The sequence below is a fragment of the Zosterops lateralis genome, assembly GCF_965231275.1.
Source record: "Zosterops lateralis genome assembly, chromosome: 3".
NCBI classification, from domain to species: domain Eukaryota; kingdom Metazoa; phylum Chordata; class Aves; order Passeriformes; family Zosteropidae; genus Zosterops; species Zosterops lateralis.
The window spans coordinates 67,050,197-67,072,650 of NC_139764.1; the positions used below are offsets into that span (position 1 = coordinate 67,050,197).

General features: G+C 39.7%; 1 protein-coding gene across 2 annotated transcripts in view; it reads left to right on the forward strand.

Moving 5' to 3' along the window:
- The window catches only part of LAMA4 (laminin subunit alpha 4), a 97,355-nt gene that overhangs the window by 7,685 nt on the left and 67,216 nt on the right, over window positions 1-22,454 (forward strand). For both annotated transcript variants that reach the window (XM_083856013.1, XM_083856014.1), the window contains exon 2: window positions 13,939-14,040. In XM_083856013.1, coding sequence (XP_083712139.1) covers window positions 13,939-14,040 — 102 coding nt within the window. The remainder of the gene's footprint in view (window positions 1-13,938; window positions 14,041-22,454) is intronic.

Genomic DNA, 22,454 nt, shown 5'->3' on the forward strand with positions numbered 1-22,454 from the left:
TAAAGTCCTTCATGCCCCAGAAAGGCCAACACAGCCTGACCCATTGAGGGTTGGCAAGGTGTCCAGAGCACCAGTACCTGGCACAGATCCATTCAGGGGCAGGTTAAGAGGTATTGGAGGTCTAGACATGTTGTAAGGTTAGGGGAAATTTGTGTGCCCTGCTCAGCCTTTGGCAAGTTTGTGGTTTTCTGTGGCTCTCTACTTCCAGTCAATGGCAAGGATAGGCTGCAGAGGCTCAACAGGGTCTCTAAGGCACCAGCTAATTCAGGGTGTTTGGTGATGGATTTCTGTGTGGGATGAGAAAAGAAATTGTTTTTCTCTTGATACATCCATTCTTCCCTCTCTTTGAGCCAACAGAAAACTTATTTTTCGTTATCAGACTATGTCTGTGATGAAACAAGCCCAGAGGCATTGAGAGATAAAGGCAGGTTACCTTCATCTTTCAAGATTTTCACATTAGCTTGGGTTTCTTTCTAACAGGCTTCTAATTGGTGCTATGGCTATTGGTCAACCAGATCACTGTTTTTCTCTGCTGTGATTCCAGCATTTCAAAGAGCTACAAAATCAAACCAGAAAATATTAGAAATCTGGAAAGGGGGAAATCGAAGCTTGAGATTTACCCTCTCAGTATTAACAGTGTCCCACAAGCACATTAGTACTTGCATTAAAACCCACTTTTCTTTTTCATTCCTTGAATTTTTTGTCGCTATATGTAAATCTCGCAGGGAGTACTGTAGTTTGTCAACTGATTATGTCTCATTTATCTGAGAGCCTCAGTGACTCAGAATGTACATTTCATGTAAATGGGGACTGGGTGGAGGGTGGTTAATGAGGAAACAATGTCGATTTTTCCCTCTTCCTGTAAATTGAATAAACTTGGCACTTTTTTGAAAGAGGAAAATCAAGCAGCTACCCTTTCAACTGCAGATTTTCTGTTTCCAACAGTGAGTATCTGTAAGAGTAAGTTTTTCACTCAGTGAAAGCACTACTAAGTAAATTAGAGACTGGTATTAATCTCTGATTCTTAGCCATCTTCCAGACAGCTAAAACACTTTAGCCCTCCCCCTTTTTAGAGACGAATGCCTTTTAAGCAGAGGCTTTGTCTTTCCCACTGTATATGGAAAAAAATGACTGTGCAGTTCTATGGAGAATGCCTAGCTGAGATATGTTTATGTTGGATCCAACCCCATCTCTGTTGCTGAATGGCAGTTTGTTTTCCACTTGAGCTGGGGAAGGGATAACAGTCTGGAAACTTTTTCAACACAGGAAATTTTTAAAAATTTAATACAATTACTTGGTCAAGGTAAAAGATAACGTTGTTGTTCTGCATAAAGCCATCTGGCTTTCAGCTATTTCTCTTTTTGCATGAGTCTGTCACTGCTGCATAGAAGGAACTTTTTTTATGTGTCTTCCTGCCAGCTGGATTTTATCTAGAATTGTAGAACTAGTTTTAGTCTTGCTAGTTTCAGTCTTAGCGATCTCTCATCTTTGTACCTAAAACTTTGAGAAGAGAGTTTCCACCAGCTTCACAACCTGTCCTTTATTATCATCAAAAATAAACTTCTCTTTTGGAGGCTGATGAGTCGATAACTCATCAGATAACACATAAATAATCCAAATTTTCATGGATAAGTCAGCAAAGTAAAGTTTTCAAGTTAAAAGGCTATGAAATCAATGTCTTGTACTGTGTCCCTTAAGGCAATCACAACTTTCCTAGTAAATTCTCAGAAACTAGAAACCCCTCCGTATATATAAACAATGGAGAACTTCTAGTGTTTAGTTGCTGCTTAACAACACTTGGAAAACCAGACTAAATTCTATCATCAGATAAACTCTTTAGCAGCTGCAGACTGGCCAGACATGGTGTGTCTGGCTCCAAATCAGCCTTGTGCTCTCAGGTGGGACCATCACTGGGGATGCAGGCAAAAAGAATATTGAGATGCACACACTGGGGATGACAGAAAAGACACTGGTAACAGAAAATAATGTTTCATTTGTTTCATCACTTATCAAACAGTTCATTTACTGAAAAACATTATAGGTTCACAACCAGTGCCACTGCTTTATTTATCATTGTTTTGGTGTTTAGAGTTTCAAATTACTCCGATTCACAAAAATACATTGCTGCCAATTTAATGAGCATTTCATATCACTTATCCACAACACTCCATTATTACATTAATTTGCCCAGATCTATGGCAAATGCATTCACTGAGGTTTTTTATCAAACTTATTTCGTGTTAGAATTTCATTTAAAAAATAAGAATATGCAAAAATATTGGAGGGCTCTACTGAATAACAATTTAAGCAGGAAAGAATTTGCTTTTACATTTGCAATTTCAATAAAAAACCAGAAGCCTTGTTAGTGTGCAATAATTGCTTTGCTTTGCAGTCTCATTAAATGCAATTAGAACTGAGATACCCATCAAGATAAGTGGATAAAAAAGATTGTGCACAGCATTGTGCACAAATCTCTTCACCAACTTCTGGTAAATTTCTAATTTACAACATCAGTGGAACACTGAAAATAATAAATATTTCACAGTTAACAATGTCAGAAATTTAAAAGGACAATATAGGGATTTAATGTACTACACCAGGGTGCTTATTATAAAACTATCATGAACATTGATTTGGAGACTAAGCTAAAAATCTGTTCCTCTCAGGAATGTTTACAGTTTTAAAAATAAATTTGAAATTGCAAATGGATAATTTGCATGAGGTTTCTGCCTTTGAAATGGTAAATACTACAGAGTGTCTTTTTGCATGCACAGTTCCCTAACAGCTGTAGTGTCCTATTAAATGGTGTAATTAACTGTCTAGCTGTGATGTCACACACTGAATTCATTTCTTCAGTAATAATAGTTAGAATGTGACCTTTCTTGTTCAGAAGAATTTGATACTGTAGACCAGAGGTAATGAAGGCTTATAGAAATTATAAATAGAGCTTGGAGGCCTAGGGGAAGCTCGTGAGCAAGCTTGTTTGTTTTTAATTCTCTGGTTTGCAAGGATTCAAAGCCCAGATAAATTTAGAAAAAATCAATGGAGAATAAATAAATTGCAGAGCAGTGTTCACTTTTGCCTGCACATTTTGGAGTATCTCATGATGGAGAGCAGAACTTCTGTCAGTCTCTCTCTGTGATTACTTTGATGGTAGGGCATGTCTGGCCAACAGGTCAGTTATTAACTTCTGAGGGCCTCATTCTCTGGAAAAAGACAAAGATCCTTCTGAAATGTCACTCCATAGGGATTTATATGTTCAAGTACAAAGACAATCTTGAATTTATTACTCACAGTCTGGGAATTTAAAGTCCATTTATTTCTTCAAATGATAACTTAGAGTGAGGCGTGACAGCTCTGTGAAAGGGCATCACCAGGGCATTTTATTTTTAAAATTAGTTATAGTTTACCTCAGTGGTTTGAAGAACTCACAGAAATCTTCTCCTTAGCCAAGACCTGTCTAGGAAGATGTATGTAGTAAATTAAGAGAAAATAACAGGACAGATAAAGGGGAAGTTACCAGCAAAAATAATGTTCTTTGTACCTTGAGCAAGAGCTCCTGGTCTTAATATGTTTTTTAAGGAAGAGAAAAATGCTTTCATCATTGTATCTAACAAAAACAAATGCTACAGATGATATTTTAAAAAAACAACTTCTATATCAAATAGATTTTTCTATATTCATGTTTCCTTCCTTGCACGAAGAAAATAAATTTTCCTCAAATATCTTAACGGTTCCCTTACAAAGTTACTTTGAAGCTTTCATGGGAAATTTTATCACTGAACTGTAATTCTTTCTTTCTATACTCTTCGACTAATCCTTTTCATGTATCTGGTATGCTTTGGCAGTAAATCATTGCAGGTCACTCATAAAAGTTACCCTCAAATACAAGAGTGAGGTCTAAGCCTAAGAAAGAATGGTGGGGAAAATGGGAAAGCCAGCACGATGCCAAGCAGTGCTGTGCACATATCAAAATGTCTTCAAACTATGGCTGTTTAGCTGAAAGCCAAAATATTTCTTTCAGCACTGCACTAAGTCTTGGGTCCAGAAGCAGCTTTATGTTCACTGTAGGCATCTGGAACAAGCAAAACATAACTATCAGAAACATCTGCCTGTGTGGGGATATTCAGTACTCCAGGTGGTTCTCTTACAAGACATGAAGTTGTTGAGGAGTGTCACTGCTGTGTACATTGGGTACATCTGGGACACTGGGATTACATTGTGCGCTCTGCCATGGATTACATTGGGTGCATTTGGATACAGTCACAGATAATGGGCTCTAGGCACCCCTGCTTGGACCAGTCTACCAGAGGTCCCTTCCAGCCTCAGCTATTCTGTGACTCTGCATGGCTGTGGTCATTACTCCATTTACTGATCAAGGAACTGAATGAAAGAGTAATGTGCATCATCACACAAGACATGAGCAGAAGAACGTATTTTCTTGAGTCTCAGTATCCTTATGAACATAATTAGAGAGAGCAGCTCATGCATGAAAACAACATGACCACTTTCTTTGATCTTCAGCAAGAAGGAATATTTTTTGTTATGTTAATTTCAAACATTTTAATGAAACTATTGCTATGGAGGTGTTTGTAGATTAGAGGTGAAGCATATGTAATAAAGTGGGTGAGTGGCTGGGATCAGGTGCAGGGATGGGCAGGGATAGCAAATATAGGAGAAGAGTAGGAGGACAAATGGACAGCAGAACAGAGAGGACACAAGCATGAATGGAGAACAAGGCAACAACAGAGCGGCTGTGGGAGCCAATGGGGGCAGGTGGAGATCCAAACCCCTTAGTGTAATGTTCAGTTGCTCCATTAATAGATACAGCCCAGGAGAAGCAATGAGGCCTCCCCCAAGAAGAGCCAATGAACAATCTTCTCATCTAGTTGGCATTTACTGTAAGACTGTTTAAATTATATTCAGGCCTCATTGCCAACCAGAGAGACATATAATACAGACAAGACTAAAAGGTAACCTATAAATAAAAGCTGGGGTGAGCTATAAATACAAACTGAGAAGCCATGGATTTAACCAATGTCTCATAACATACAAACAGACTTATTGGAATATACTCTGCAGCAAACTCTTCAATGCTACAAGTACTCATTGTGCTTTTGAAGAAATTGTGACTGCACAAATCTCTGTCTATAGCAGTATTCTTCCTCCTTTGGCAAATTCAAATCCATACAAATTTTTGGAACACAAGGTCGAGAAGAAATTAATAAACAAATGATTCACAGCTACATGGTTACTATTGCAAAAATGTGGCAGCAGTATGAATGACAGTCAGAACAATATCAAAGCTGTCCTCAAGTACTTGTATGTAAAAAAGCCAAGGACACCTTCTAGAAATGGGCCTTTTTGTCTCAAAAGAACAGGACAAAACAAAGCAGAGAAAATTTGAGAAATTCTACCCCAAGTCAGACACTTCAGGATCCATCAGATCATATAGTCATGAAATGTTAAGAGTCAGAAGAGACCTTAAAGATCATGTAATCCCAACTCTCCCTGCCACAACTGGCATTGTTGGAGGAGCAATAAAAATCAAAGTGGTTCAATACAGCCATCTATTATCTCAGCCTTTTCAGCTGTTGAGAGGCAAAGATCACCATCTCAAGCTTCTTTCTTACAAGATATTATGTGAAAAAATGCAGAGTTTTGCTTTGTAATTTTTGATTTTACTTTGCTGATGATCTTGTGAACAGTCTGGTGTTCATGTGTCAAACAGATGAGAACAAAAACTGTGAAGAAGATGAGCAATGCCAAATAATATTCAAAATAGAAAATAATATTTTGAGTACTGTTTCCATGCAGTTATTTCTGGCAGGCCTACTCTTTTGGAAAACCATACAGAGGCATCTGGAAGCATCTGGTGCTGGGTTCAGTGGTTTGTTATCTCCTAGTTAAGAAATTTAGAGAGTCACCCTTTCATGGCTAGCTAGGCCAAATTAGAAAGATGGATTACCTGCTGATGCACACTGCTCAGATATCATACATGTACCTGTAAAACATGTCCTGTCTCATGGGCACACATAAAAACAGTATAGTTCTAACTTTAACTGCATCCCAAAATTTTCTTAGCAGTGTTTCTCAGGTATTGCCAATATTTTGTCCCAAAGCATTTTCAGCAAGAACTGGTGAGCTGGCATCACTGATATCCTCATCCAAAAATGTGGAAAAGCCTAGGTGTGAAGAGCACCAGAGTGCATTAATTAACAACACCTTATCAGCCTGGTGAACTCAGTCCCTGGTGGGCTCAGAGCAGCTGCCTACATAAACAGAAATGGAGAAATGAGTGCAGGTTTTCCTGTCTGCTGACCCTCTGCAGCAAGTGCAATTCATTTGTTTTCTAGTGAACATGCAAGTCCATCCAGGTCTCTGAGATCAGGGCAAAAACCAGTATGTTTTAGCCAGCAGCAGGGCCCTGCAGAGCAAATATAGGTATATCCTTTTCCCTCACTTAACCTTGTCCATGCCCTCGTACCCACACACTTCTGAAATGCCATGTCATGAAAAGATACTCCTAAAAACTACACATACTGAATTTTCAACCCAAAATTTAACCTTCAGCAGTCAAGCACCTTTTGTCTAATCAATAAAGTGCATGTTGGCTGTGTAAGATGACAAAAGACCCCAGGAGACCCCAGGGCTCTTGAGTGTGCTGCACATCAGTAGAGGGGCTGACACCAAGCTGGAGTAGCACACAGTGCTTTCTGTCCATCTGCTGGATTTTATATTTTGGCAACAAATGGAGAGAGGTTTCCCCTGCAGGTCACCAAAGGCAGGAGGGTCAGTAGAGTGGAATCCAGTGTTATCACAGCTCTTTTTGTTTGCATAAGGTTTCCCAGCAGGCTGAAGAAGAACTAAATCTTTGTGTCTATGCTTATGAAAAACACGTCTTTGACCTGAGGAATTTGAAATGTCTGTTAGTTTGCTCCCAGGGAGCAAGAAGTGGGTGAATGACCACCAGTCTACACATGGAAGACTGGATATTAAAAATCCATGATTAAATGCACTGGAAGTCAATTATGTCCCAAGCTGAAAAGCAGATGTGAAAGTCATGTTGCTGTCCTCAGTACCTTTTGATGAATGAAATACCAGAAGTATATTTGTATATATGTCCAGGGTAAAGAAGACAGTTTTGTAGTTAATGATTTCCAAGAATGATTAACCATAGATTTTGTGCCTGCCCAGAGTGATTTTAAGACAGGATGTCCATGGATTCAAACACTTTGTTTATTTACATCCCAATTTGGCAAAGCAGTATTTTTAGTGTGCCTTTTGGGAAGAACTAGGTGTCCTTAGAATGGGGTCATTCTTCTTTCTAGGCTAGATTTTTCCTGCATGTTGGGGCAGAATTGGTTGGGCCTGTCAGACATCAAAATTTCCTTTATATCCATCCACATTCTCTACCTGAACATACTGCCTTGTGGAACAGACTCTAAGGAGACTTTGCACTTCTCCAAGAATACAGGACGCAGTAGTTTGGCCAGATCTGTGGCACAGCTGTTGCAGCTTGGACACTTCAACAAGGCACAGCCCATCTGACATGTGCAATAGGTTCCATCTCATGGACTTTGTATACAGAGCTGGCACCTACACATGGGCGTCCCTCCACATCCCTCCGTGCAGTCAGGAGAGAGCAGCAGGCACAGCTGACCCCATTTAGATGCATTTCCGTACACAAGGAATCAAACCATTCAGCGGGTGTCCAGCTGGCTTCTGGCCACATGGCATCCCATGTGGAAGTCTCCATGTGGATGACTCCCAGCTCACTGTGGTTTGGTCTTCCTACACAGGCAGGCAGCTGCAAAGGGCAGCTCGTGCTCACACCAGCACGGCCACAGCTGTGTTAGCTTAGGGCTGCTCCTGGGGCACAGAGCGCCTCGGGGCTGCAGCCTGGGACTGCAGCCTGGGACTCCCTTCAGGGCTCACACGGACGTGCTGGGTGAGACCTGCTGAATTCTGAATGCTTGGCAAGACTTCTGTGAGCTCTTGGCTGGGGCTTGAAAGTAAAATCCCTATTATAGGTGATCAAAAGCAGCAATCTCTTTGGAAAGGAGTACTACCTGTTCTGAGGAAGACAGAGAAACTGAAATAACATCAAATATATGCTAGAGGACTACTTTCTCAGGCTTGATTCTCTAATGTTCCTATTTCTAATAAACAATTACATAAATGAATGTACTGGGAGATATTCAAGAAGGAAAACATCTTTATTTTTAGGAAGGGCAATAGGCTATTTATCTCAAGTTGGCCTAAGCAAACAATCTTCAAAAAGACCTCAGAACTGTAGCTTCCAATTTCAAATACTGCTTATAAAGACAAATAAACAAAAGCAAGCATACTTGGGTTGGGTTTGAAAATGTTCTTAAGGAGCAGAAGGCTGATGTTTCCATGGTAATGCCATGTACTTCCAGCAGACTGGTCTCTGCTTTAGAGACAAAGACTTTAAAATGGATGGAGGTGGTTTAGAGTATTCACTCATCTCTGTATGGTAAAAGATATAGAGTTTCAGAGACTTGATATAACTTTGAGTCCCAAACCTCTGTCTAAACTGCTCCTTCCAGATAGATAAACATTACACACTGATGTGAAGCTGTCAAGAAGGGACATTTCTCCACTCAATTTGTCTGATTGCTTTCATCAATGCATTGAAAACATGCACTTAAATTATCTATGTGTCCTACTTTTACAGGTATCTATCTATGCCTGATACAATGCCTGTTACATCAGAGGAGCAACATTGTTCTATTTTCTTTTCCCTGTTTGTTTTCTTTTCTTCTCTCAGTGAAAACTGGAATGCACAAATGTATTTTCAAAATTAAACTGTATGGCAAATCAAATTGCATCAAGATAAAACAGGTAAACAAACTGTGGGATGTCAGCTAACCAGAGATAGCTATGTAAGTACTTGGCTAAGACCAGATGACAGGTAATGAGAACTAATTATATTCCCTTCCACTGAAGGCTAAAAGAACATGATCAGGAACAGTTTCTAAGGCTTGAGTAGCAAGTGATGGTAGAGTCATTTATCTATGTCCCTCTTGGGACATAAAGAAATAATGAGTGGAGGCTGCCCAGAAACTAAGAAAACGTGCATTTTTCCCTCTTGCCATCAAAAATCACCATTCTACACAAAATACAGTGTTTGCAATATAGGATAAAACTTCTTTGTGGTTTTGCATATAGATCTAGCATATTATGTTAATTAAGTTAATTCTCATTTCATCAGGAGCCCATAAGTTTATCAGGCTCAGCTGTGCCCAGATTGCATTCACTTTTACTATCCTGAACAAACCTTTCTCTCTGGTAGTGAGAATCTACTAAGTAATACCATGTTTGACCTTTCCGTTATGCCTGAACATCCATGTAGCTCCCTGAGGATCTTTCTCAGATCTGGAAGGAAGCACACTTCTGGACTCTCTCTCTAGCAGCAAAGACCATAACACTGCTGGGAGCTACAAACAAGGCTCTACTGGCACTGAACTTCATAGTGACTTGCCAGCTGATGTGCCATGACCACTACCTGGAGTGCTGTTCCTCAGATTCAGTTCCCTATGAGCACCAGCTGTTTCCTCTTTTACAGTGGTCCTGGAGGATAGCACCATCCTTTTATTTTGGGTTTGTTTTGGACCAGATGTGATGGGATTCCTGGTCCAGGACTGAAAATAGTATTTTAGATGTGACAAAGGCTGAAATGTCCTAATACAGACCATTTAACCCTGAATATGCATGCTTTTGTGTACCTCAGCACTTGGGAGGAAACTCTGGAAATAAGCACTGGTGCAGATCCAAGGGAGCTTTTTATCATGGAAGAGAGCTTTTGTGTTTATATATTCACAAGCCACAAGTTCCAGTAGTAACTAAAGATACATGACATGTTGTCTTGCCATTAGATGAGAGAGTCAATGGCTACATCTGAAGTACTGAATAAAGCAGTATTGGGATCTCCTAGTCAAACAGGATAATACAGCTTGTGTCCATGTGCTGGATCATCCCCTGTGTTTGGCAAGAGAAGGGTAGTCCTATAAAAACTGTCTCTTGGGAGCACATCCTAACAGATGCCATGCCCTGAGCTGGGCCTGGTCACAGGGAGGAAAATCACAGTCTGTCAAGATCAAGGCCTAAAAACCACACCTTGCCTTTCTTCAGCTGGACAATGCAGATGTGACCACAGAGAACACTCTGTGTTACCAGCACAGCACTCTTATTTTGGGGAAGGCAAACCAGAAGATGCAGGTTCACAGCAAACAAGCACCCCAGCACGGCTGAGTCGTTCCTGTGAGCTGGCAGCAGGGAAGGGATGGGGGACCTGGTTCTGCCCTCAGTTTGCAAGTGCAGATTGGGAACAGTTACAATAAAATTGGCGGAACTACTTGAATATAATTTGGGAGTAAATTCATGCTCTATGTGAATTGTCTTCCATCTTCAGTCCCATCTTACACCCAGACCAGCAGAAAGGTCTGAAGAAGCAGAAAGCTACTACAGGCTCTCCAGCACTTTCAGCATGCAGCTGGTTCTTGTTTTTAAGTAATGTAATCATTAAATCCAGATGCAGGGCAGGAGGGGGGGAATAAATGCCCCAGGGGTGCAGGGATTTTTGGGAGATCAGCAAGACCAACATTTGATTGGACTTTTCAACTTGAACTGGAACGAACTTTGTCCCTCAGGGAAAAAAATACCTAATAATTGTGAAGACATAATTGCTAATGCAGACCTAACATTTTGGCCTCCTAATTGTCCTCACTGTTCAGAAACAGACAGTGGATGGAAATGTTCCTCACTCAATTGCCTACATAACGATTTTGCAGGAAGGGTATTTCCATTTTGTTCCAGCCCTGTTTCTGCTTTGTGTGCAATAATTTCGTGCTCCCAGAACATTCAGCAATTTGAATCCCTCAATTAGCTCAACACTCTGACACTTCTTTTTATAAATATGATGTTGGCTCAAGCTCTGGAACAACCAACCAATCACTCCATTATCACTAGTAGGGCAAGGAGCAACAAAAATATATCAGAATAATTGCGAATGCCTGAGAAAACTTCAGACCCCAATGGAAACAATCTGGATCCCATTTTCCCTTCTTTCCCTTGTCCCTTGTAACATTGATTGTCAATACCTCATTTCTGGTTTACATTGATACAACCCATGGTTTAAAGAACTGTTTTAAAATAGTCAGCATCAGCACCTTTCAAGTTTCTTGTGCTCAATTGAATAACATGGGGGGCAAGGGCTATGAAAAAAATACCCAGATGACTTCCCCACATCTCATTTTGAGGAGGGGCTCTGACAATTAAAATAGAGGGATCCAGACTTGAGGCAGATGTCTTGAGGAACTGAGAAGTGTGTCTGCTAATACTGTGTCTGCTAAATAAAACTGATTCCCAGTGGACCTTAGCAAAGTCTGTGCAGCCCTTGCCCTTACGCTCAAACCAATGATGTGGCACTGACCTGGACTAACTTGTTATTGCTGGATGTGTGGACTAGATGGAACCTCACTCATGGCTGCAGTGCAGGCACACCATCATTTGAAGTATAAATGAGATTATCATTATGGCTGACTAAAGGATTTTCATAGACACCTTTACAAGCATTCCTACATTGTCCACATTCACTGTCTTAAGTAAAAGATTATTTTGCTCAGACCTGAAAAACCAAGAAAGCTTTTGGGCAGACACCAGAGGAGCACAGCTAGGACCACCCACCAGCTCTGAGGCATCAGAGAATATAACAAGCTTTAGATCTGTATGGGTGGAAAGAAATATTGCAAAGGCAGACATTGGGACAAAAACCTGTTTTCAATTTAGAAACTGTCTTCCTTCCACAGTGTGTGGTGTAATCATTCAGCTGCAATCCTTAGTCTGGCGGGAGCCAGTCCTACCACTGCGTAAAGACTAAACAACTGAAAGAAACAAGCAGTACAAATAGACAGTATTTCTGCTGTCCCAAAGAGTCTGTGGTCTGAAAACTTTGCCTCCTAGGAGCTATTATCAAAGAAAGTGTTTCCAAAACAAACCAGATAAAATTCTATGCACAAGAATGGCAGAGGCAACTGAGTTTTCCATTTATGTTCATCTCAACTTCTCAGAGCTCTCTGGCATAAGACTGGACTAATGATTCATTTCTAAACTTCATTTTTAAAGCCTAAACTCATCTCCTAAGATACGTTGTTTTCTAAGCGAGCAGCTACTCTGGCTGGGTAGAGGGACCTACCCATACTCAGGAATGAAGTTAACAGGCAGACAAAACTCAGGATTGCTGGATCTTGCTACCCAGTGCTCCACAGCTGTAACCACAGCACACTGCAGACATGGGAGTGCAGGTCCCAGGAGTGACATGGCCATGGCACAATGCCAGGGCTGGCACAGCCCCAGCCACCAGCAGGGACATTGGGGGCCACTGCTCACAGGCCAGTTTCTGCAGGTAAGGGAGGTATCACTGTGTGGGTCTATATTTGATACTGCATACCTGCTGCTCTGCCATAGCTTACACTGGGCACAAGAAGCTGCACACTGCAGAAAAATACCTTATCCTTGATTTCAGGGCAACCCAGGAATATAAGAAGTAGGAAGGTACAAAGGAAAGCTAATCCTGATTTGATCAGTGCAATACAATAAGAAGCTTCTTAGTTCATACGAATGCAAGAAGACACACACCAACTGAGTTACTTGAACTTCACACTTTTCCACCTTTTTCAAGGGTAGGTGACCTCAAGAGCCACATAATACACAAAGTTCTGTACAGAGAGCTACAAAAAATATTCCAGGAAAGTCTGGCATAGCTTAAGCTGTGACAGCTGTTTGTAAGTGATAGCAGAAACACCATTGTTGGCAAATCACTGGTGTGGCAAATGATTTTTGGAGTGCTGAACGACATGCCAGTGTCTTCATATCAGCTCTGCAACAATATTGCAAGGCCTAGAGAAGAGTAACATATTCATGATCCAAAAGTTCACGAATCTAGCATAATACATGTGACACAGGGAGACTGGACAGGGTGAGCAGGGTGACACAGGGTACCAGAGTTAACAGAAGTTGCTCCTGAGGTCAGCCTGTGTACATCTCACCAGCTTTGTATAATGAGGGATAAGTTCCTCGGTGAAGAACAAAAATTTATATATAACAAAACCAAAACTATCCTCTTTAATTTTCTTTTTTTTTTTTTCAGCCTTTGAAGGGCATCTTAACATCTTGTCTTTCTGATTCCTTATATTATTGCTTTAATTATTATTCACAAGAGGGTGATCCAGATATTTACAATTTCTCTTCCATTTTGTTGAGCTTTGGTAAGTTATCAAAATTACTAAATTACATACAACAGGCAAAGCCACATATTTATTCAGAAGGGCATTGATCTTTGTAAGTATGTTTCTGTTTCCCATAGATTATTCATCCAAATCGCATCAAAGTTTTGATGTAAATTTTCTTCCTTCTTTTCTTTTCTTTTCTTTTCTTTTCTTTTCTTTTCTTTTCTTTTCTTTTCTTTTCTTTTCTTTTCTTTTTTCTTTTCTTTTCTTTTCTTTTCTTTTTTCTTTTCTTTTCTTTTCTTTTCTTTTCTTCTTCTTGCAGTAAAAGCTATTCCTTTCCTATAAATACACCTTCTTTACCAAATAAGGATTTTGATTTCTAGCTAACTCATCCTCTATACAACATGCAGTAAGAATCTGCCAGCTCCACACCCGTAGCTTGTCAGGGACAGGACACAGGCAGGAATGCTGACAGCTTTAACACTCTAAAGCAAAAAACCAAGCACCAGGACAGAAAGTGAAAGAACAGACTCCAGTTCAGCAGTGTGTGTGTGGTCTGCTATGATGGGGTTCTACAGTGTGCTCTGGGGAGACCTGATGGCTGTAGTCTTGCTTTCCCTCTCCTCTCACCAAACCTAACTCTCCAGCTACATATGCATAGGAAATACTTTTTTTCTCATTACAGGGATGCCAAGAAGGATTTTATCGTACCAGCTCAGGAAAATGCTCTCCTTGCAACTGTAATGGCAATGCAAACAGATGCCTTGATGGATCTGGAATCTGTGTGGTAAGGAATTCCTCTGCTCTCTGATTGTCTGACTTTTAACACCAATGCTCAGTTTCAATATACTGCAAAAGCAGTGTTTGTACCACAGCAGCTTTTTGCTGAAGAAGGATCATAAGTAGGGCCAAGATCAATACATTAATGAATTATCCTGGCCAAAATTAATTCTCACTTAAATTATCTCTGCAGATTCAAAACACTTTCCTCATGCAGTATTGTGAGAGTTAACATGTGGAAAATTTTTAGTCCATCAGAAATATGGAAAGAGCTTTGTATACCTCTGGAGAAAAAAAATTATAAATTCAAACACATTTCTTTCTCCCCTTTATGAATACAGTGCTGTGTATAATATAAACAATTTACAATGGTGAGTGACCCCTGTGAGTGTATATACATGTGTTACCCAAAGCAATTCAGCTGCATGGCAGTCTCCTGCTGTGAAGGAACAACATGAGAAGGTTGAAACAACACACCAGGGAAAGAGTGTGTAGAATTCCAAGGTACTGTTACAAATTTCCCATATATTCAATCTAACTCAGAATCACCTCATACAGAAAGCTGTGTGTTAGTAATAGTAGTCAAACATTTTTAGCTCCAGAGTAAAAATCAGCCCAGTAAAACTAATCCTACCTATTAGCAGGCAATCAGGACACAAACACACTAAAAAAATGATGGAAGTTAATACTGTATTTTAATCACATAGCAAGAGCTAGGCACTAGTATACTCTTTGCAAGCTTGTAAGCAGGAGTAAAGCCTGGAACCCCTTGCTCCACCATGTGTTACTTTTGACAAGTCATAAACCTTTGCCCTTAGTTTATCTCTTCATAAAATGGACTCATAATATTCACATATTTTGCATTGTTGCAACCACTATCAAGTTTTCAGTTATACAAATACATCAAGTCAAGTTCCATGGCATATTTCCTACTATTTTTATTTCTGTGGGAAGAAGACAGTGCAGCTGTTCAGCACACGAAAATTACTATGGCTTGGCCACTGTAGTGTGCTTAGAATTGGCTGGTTTCTGCAGAACACATATTGGCTTAGTTTTTAATATTAAATTTTCAAAAGTGGTTTTAGACTGCCAGGCATTCCCAGATATTCTTTTCACATGCACAAGGCTCTTGTCTCATGGGATCATTGTCCCCTTTGTGTCAAGTGACAATGATGCTATTGATCCAATGATGAAAGGGAAACTTCTGATGGAAGACTTGGGAACAAGATAGAGAGCTTGTCAAACATCTGCCTCCGATGACTGCAGTCACCAGAGAGCTTCTGGAGCAGAATATATAAGTTAGGAGGTGATTATATCCTCAGGTTACAAACACAACAGAAGACCTCTTTCCTATCTTCTACAAAAATAAGGCTGAAGTCAAGGGTTCAAGACAAACAAAAAAAACAAAACCAAGAAATTTACAGTATCAGGAAGAAACAGTCTGAAAGTAAATGTGCATTCCTGATTGGTGTTTCTTCTCTTGGAACCTTTATTCTTGGTAGTAAGGAATAAAAACTAAAAGCTAAACCCTAATATACTGTTTGAGTTCAAATTGCCTTTTGATAGCTAATCTGAAGGATTTTAAAAGCCATTAAGCTCAGGTCATTTACTGCTGAATAAAAAGGAAGAATGAAAAAGCTTAAGTGAAATAAAAGTGAAAGGTAGAGGAAAAGTGCAGAATGGAAAGGAGGTTTAAAGGTTTGATAGCATAAAACGGAATCAGAGATGCCCATGGGGAGTGCAGTAACAGGACCTTCCTGAAGATTCAGAAATTTCTGGAGAAGTTTGGAAGACTAATGAATTCGGCAAACAGGAAAATGTGACTGAGAAAGCCTGGGGGAAGAAAAGCTTAGAGAAAGAAAGATGTAATTTGAATTACAGCAGGAAGAAACGCCTTAGATTAATGAATTAATTCAATTTAGGAAAAGGTGACTTGATGGTTGGTAATGTGACTTTTATTAGAATAAGTGGACAAAGAAGCCTTGCCTAAAAGCTGGAGAAGGACATGTGTGGATCTGGCCAAAGCTTGCTGGGGCAGAAATGAGCCAACACCTCTATAGCTGGAAGTGCCTGTGAAGAGATAGGACCATATGGTATGAGGAGCTTACCATTCTCTCTATTCTCAAATTTTTAGGCAACCTACTCCAATAATTCTTGCAGTGGAAACCACCACACCTGATAGCTAGACAAGATTTTCTGCATTCAGTCAGTTTTCAATGACCTGTTAAAAATTAATTCTGTATTTACTCCACATTATTATTATTGTTGTCATCCTCTATTTCCATGATTATGAACTTGCTATCTCCCTCCTTCCAAGATGCAATAGCATTTATCACTTATGGACTCTCCACCATAACCACATCTTACCTTAATCTTGAGCCACAGATGCAAAATGTCTTTTGTAGCAGATTTTTAGAAGAATTGATCTTCCCCAAAGTTAAATTTTTCTATATCTACATGTTTATCAACATAATGGAATGATTTAAACATTTTAAAAAGCCATCACTTTTTAAAGTTAACTCTGCTAACAATGCTGGAAGCAATAATAACTTGAAAGCAATAATAACACTGTGTTTGGTTGGTAGATTTTTATAGTCTAAGTACTAACTAAGCTGTAAGATCTGAATAAATGGACAAGATAGTATGAAAAGGAAAAAGTACTCTGCTTCAGAAGGGATGAAAAGAAAGGGTCAGGCCCCATATGATGCTCTGAGGCCATTGTATTATGCAAATCCCTCAAATCAGCTTGGTAAATGTAGTTCCCACAGCATACAAATTAATGAAATTTTCATTGGCCTGTGCCCTGAATTCAAAATCAAATAACATTAAAACCTTTTTAATGATGCCTTAAGGTAGAGTGCTCATATCTTTAATTTCTGTCGACATATATATCTTGAGGTTCTGTTTCAAAACTTCTCTCTGCTTATTCATAGAGTGCAAATCAAATCCATGAGTCATTAAAAGCTTATTGAATGACACAATCAATGGATCAACAATGTCCTTAGGTAACTAGACAGAAGAAATTATTTCAGACAGCCACATAAAACCAGTACATTAATCTGTCACATGATCCTGTGACTAAAACTGAAGAGACACACAGTCCATTTTGTTAGGATAGAAAATCACCCAAGTGTTGGAAGAATAGCCAGGACAGCGTAAACTCTTCTAATGATATATTAAAAGAGAGATGTCAAATAATGCTTCATTCCAAAGACATCTGGTGATGCATCTAAGGCCAGTAGGGAAAGAAACCAATCCACTGTGCTGATCTTGGACTTTGGATTTTTAACATAATTTTCTCAATTATGGCTATGAGAAGAAATTAGGTCTCTTTTCAGGCTCTATCTTTTGATTTTGGAAGCATGTATATATGTGATGGTAAGTGGGTGAAACTGCAAGAGCTTCAAGTGGCTATCTGCAGACCCAGGGATGTGCATTTCCCCTGCATAAAGCCCATCATATTTTGCTGCTAGTAAGATAGGAAGATATGAAGATAGGAAGGGAATGTTTTACCTCCCTTACCCCCAGATTGCACCCCACCAGCAACCTACAGCTGACCTATTGCTTTAGAACACCTCCACTGGAGGGTTCAACATTTGAAAATTCAGACATGGGAGTGGTCTTCAAATGACTGATCATCAGAGGGGCTGTGATGGTCACCTCTGACAAGAGTGGCATACAGAAGTGAAACAGCTTTTCTAAAGCAATGAACAGCCACACCTGCATAGGATTGTGCAAATGGTACAATTTACAGGGCTTTACCATACTTAAAAATTTGATTGCACAGTCTAGGGAAGCAAGTTACTTGAGGTGAGTGCAATATATTACGGCAATGACTCCAAACTGACACAGCAAAATGGACTGAAAGGTTGAAAGTTCTTTAAAAATACCAAGCTGTTTATCCAGGCAAAATTTTTGTTAGACTGAGTTATCAGTGTCTTATATGAGGTATCTACTGTTAATGGAGATTAGATCTTCCTTGATGCATGAAAACACAGAATCAAAGAAGCTAAGTCTGGAAAAAGCATTATAGCAGAAATTGAAGGTAAATTTCTTGTTGTCACTCCAAAAATCTCTAAGTGTTTTGTTAATATTTCAACTCCATAAATTTGATCAGCCTTTATACATGGCATCCAAACACTCACAAGGAAATAAATAAATAAATAAATATGATCATTTTGGAACAAGAAAGACAAAATTATCCTACCAGTGGAGAGGATAAATCCACTGGTATCTTTTCCAGCCTTTTATGGAATTTTTTACAATAGAGCATATTGTTGTGTAAGTGATTTGTGTTTAAGCGTTTGGGTTTACAGCTGAGCGGAAAGGTTGGAACAGATTTGGCAGTTCTGCCCAAGAGGATAATATGTTCCACATGGTTGCCAAGGCTGGTCTGGAGAGTTGCCAGTAGGTCTACAACCATCCATCAAGCATGAGCAAAAAGCAGTAGGGAACTAGCAAAACTCCCCAGCTCATTAGATATTTCTGCCTTCCCCAAAGAGCCTTGCTGCTTATAGCTCACTGCTTCTTTCTGTAAACATGGGCTGCAGATATCTATACAGTATTGGTGGAATATGTTTGAAAATCTAACCAGAAAGCAGTATTAGAATGCAGTAATTTTCAAAATCATTAGTGTTAATCAACACATTTTCTCAGGTATAGATATTTCCCTCCCTCTTAGCTATGTTTAAACTTAGTATTTGTCGTCCTACCCAGTTTACTGCTGAAAACGTGGAACAGTGGCCCCCAATATACGACCACTTTGTTTCCACTCCTGCACAGCTGTTGTGAGAGGCACAAAGGGCCTCAGGACAGGACTGCAAGGAGGGGCTGCTGCTGCTCTCCCACCTGCTCAGCCACATTTGTCATTGTCAGCTACCACAAGTGATGGGTTGAGAAAGTAGCAGGCCAGGTGTGTCTGGCAAGGCATCATCTCCCGCTTCAGTACAGGACAAGGTCTACAAATCAAAACTTTGACATAGAGGGAGTATTTTGACACAAATCATATCAGGAAATGAGTTTTGTAGCTATTCTCTCTCTCTCTTTTTTTTTTTTTTTTTTTTTTTTTTTTTTTTTTTTTTTTTTTTTTTTTGCGTAGACAGGTGTCTTCACCTTAGTAAAAATTAGTATTAGTATTTAGCACAATACTTTATGTTTACTTCAAGTGCCTCATCTCCTTCTTCCATATGAAATTCTGAAAGCACTACATCTAACCCACAATGGCTGGAAACCCTAAACCTCATAAATGGAAAAGACAAAACATGAACAACTCTTGGCTTTCAAGTCACTATGCGTCACTCTTTTTTTTGGTATTATTATTTTGGGATAGCAACTAATTCTGGTGTGCTGGCATGGGCAATGCTAAGCAGTTCTCTAACCTCAGATATGAGAGCATATATGAGGGGAAGTCTAAATCTACCTCCAAGTACAGACTGCACAGCCATGTAAGCCACCTGCATCTCTTTGCCTTTATAATTTATTTACCTTTGTGCAATCTTCTGCACTAACAGTTGCTAAAAGACTGTCTCTCAGAAAGACAACTAATAAGGAAGATAAAAGCTAAACACAACAACAATTCCTGATACATTGCAACAATAACTGTTTTCCTCTCCAAAGTAATAAGATTGTCAAGGTTTGAGGACCCTTTCAGATTTCACAGACTATATTTAAGACTCTGTTATTTGGGGGGAGGTTATTTATGCTTTTAGTGGGTGTTTGTTGTTGTACTAACTTCACCAGAGGCAGGGCTGAGTATTAAATTTTGATTGCCCCTGGAGTGTCTCCATGCCATCCAACATTGGGTTTCTAACAAGTTTTCTGCACCACTGTGGCAGGTCCTGTCTAACTTTAGAGGGTACACAGAAAACCAATCTGTTACCTATTTCCTATGGAGAAGGTCCAGGCTGCCTAAATTATACTTTGTTATCCCGAAGAACGAATAATTTCTCTAAAACTGCATAAATGGCAGATTTAATGAAGCTGTTGCCTTTGAAGACATCAGAATGAATTCTTTTTTTGCAAGTTCAGCTTCTTAAATGAAGCTGGGGCAGATTCATGCCTCAGTTTTTCACTTATATTAAATTTACACAAGCATGTTTATTTTGTGCTGGGCAACTTGTCCTAGTGCTGTTGCCTGAAGAGAATCAACAAACTTTTCATTATTATTTCTGCATAAATGTATCTACTGAGAAGAACTGCATCACATGAAAAGCTCTTGTTCTCAGAACAGTAGTTCCAGCTTTACTTTCCAATCAAATGGGTCTAGGAGCTCAGTGCTGCCAATCATTTCCAAGTAACACCACACACCTCCCACACTCACTCACAGCACCATTTCATCTTCTTCTCATGTGTGCACAAATAGTTACAGTAAGAGCCAGGTAAAAATGCCCACACTGATTGTTAGCACTCAGAGGCTGCCAGAGCAGAATAGTAGGACCAGATAAGACATTTTCTTACACAGGCAAATACAATCTAGCCACTGTGTCATCAGACAAGCTGCTCATGTACTGATGGATGAGTGATTACATGCTGTAGACTCATACAGAAGCCATTAGAAGCCAGGCTGCCATTGATAATCTACTCAAAATGATCTGCTGAGAAGCAAAACATTTTTCTCAAATGACCAAGCCAGTGTCACCAATGCTGAGAATCACCCATGAGCTGCAGCGAGGGTGTTCTCCCTGCCTGCAGAGATGTGATAGGGGCTTAATGCACTCAGCAGTTTAATTGGAGTTGCAAAATAATGGAACATAAAATATAGGGCCACTTTTTCTATCACTGTAAAAATATGGTTCTAAATGCCCACAGAACTTCTGTCTGGCTAAATAAGATAAAGTCACTTTTACATAATCACTAACCAGAGAAAAACCACAAAAGTGCACTCAGATAATGGGGTATCTGGGCTAAGAGAGCCCTTTTTCACCTTCCTTCAGTTTAGAAGGTGAAAAACTGCAGATTCAAAGAGCAACATTTGCTGTCCTGCTCTGTTAATTGCAGTGGTATTTGAGCTTTGGAAACCAGTAGAAGATTTACTCTGTTAATGACCATGTGTTGTTTGGAGAGCTGAGGACAAACAAGATGAAGTGAATTGATCAAACACAGTGAAGGCTACAACCAAACACACCGAGGCCTCTGCCAGTGCTTCAGACATAGGGTGGACCAAGCACTTAAAGTGCTCAGTGCCCACACTCTCTGTCTCTCTGGTGGTGCATTAGCATTGCTTCTTCACTGGATAATAACAAATGCAAAATATTTTTAGAAGTGTATTACCCTTCCATTAGCCTCCTGGCTCTCACCACATGCCATATGATTAGTGTACTTCTTTCCTCCTCTTGCCCTTCCTCCTATTCAAACTTCCTCCTAGTATTCTCTTATTTTAGAGGCTCTTAATTAAAATAACCCTCAGATTTTCCATCCACTAAATATTTTATTCCTTAAAGAAAATATTACTAAGTAAAACTAGCTTTATCTCTAAAACTACTGATAGTTAATCTATTTAAAGATCCATAGAATAAAAATTGACTTTTTTCCTTTTTCTCGCCATATTCTACTTGCTGTAGAGTTCTCTGGCCAAATGACAACCTTGTACAAAAAAAAATTTCTGGGCAATGGGTTCTCCATGACTATAAAATATGCAGCAAGCAATACCAGCAAAGTCTTCTAGAATCAAAAAGAATCTGACCCTGTAAATTATGAGTCCTAGTTGGAGATCCTTTATGCAATTCAAATAAGAAATATTGGTTAAAAAAAAAATCAGATGTGTTTTCACAAGCAAAACCAAAAACATCAGTGTTGCCAGGACAAAAATCTGCCACTAAATCAGAGTCACAGCACAAGGATACAAAACTAATTTAGAAATGTCTGTGCAAGTGAAGCTTGACTATTTATTTTCATTAAATGTCCTCCCTAATCACACTCCTCTCTTCTCATTTCTTCAAAGAACACACCATGTTTGGAGAAGAAAGTGAGTTTCAAATCTGCAGGGGCTGCTGCAGGAGAACAGTTGGTTAGCTGAGATCATCCACCCCACCCCAGCACTGTTGAAGTTCCAGCCACAGACACCAAAGTGTCCCTTGCCCCAGGCTAGGGAGCCTCCTCCCGTTTGGAGCACTCCTGAAATCCCACACACAGCTTCCCTGTCAGTTCCTAGCTCCTGGGCCAGATAGCACAAGAGGTCCCATGCAGAGCCTGACTGAGTGTCTCTGCAGCCCATGTATGATCTCCAGCAAAGGCAGAGAGTGGTCTAGGCTAGGAGAGAACCTAGACTGGCCCATTTTTAAGTCTCTGTTTTGTACTCCACCATCACCCACAACTGCTGTATGTCACAGGGTACATGCCTCCTGAATCCTTGGAACACCCATTTATAAATCTTTTGCCCATTAATTCATTTAAGGAATCCCTTTTTGTCCCTGCAAGTACTCT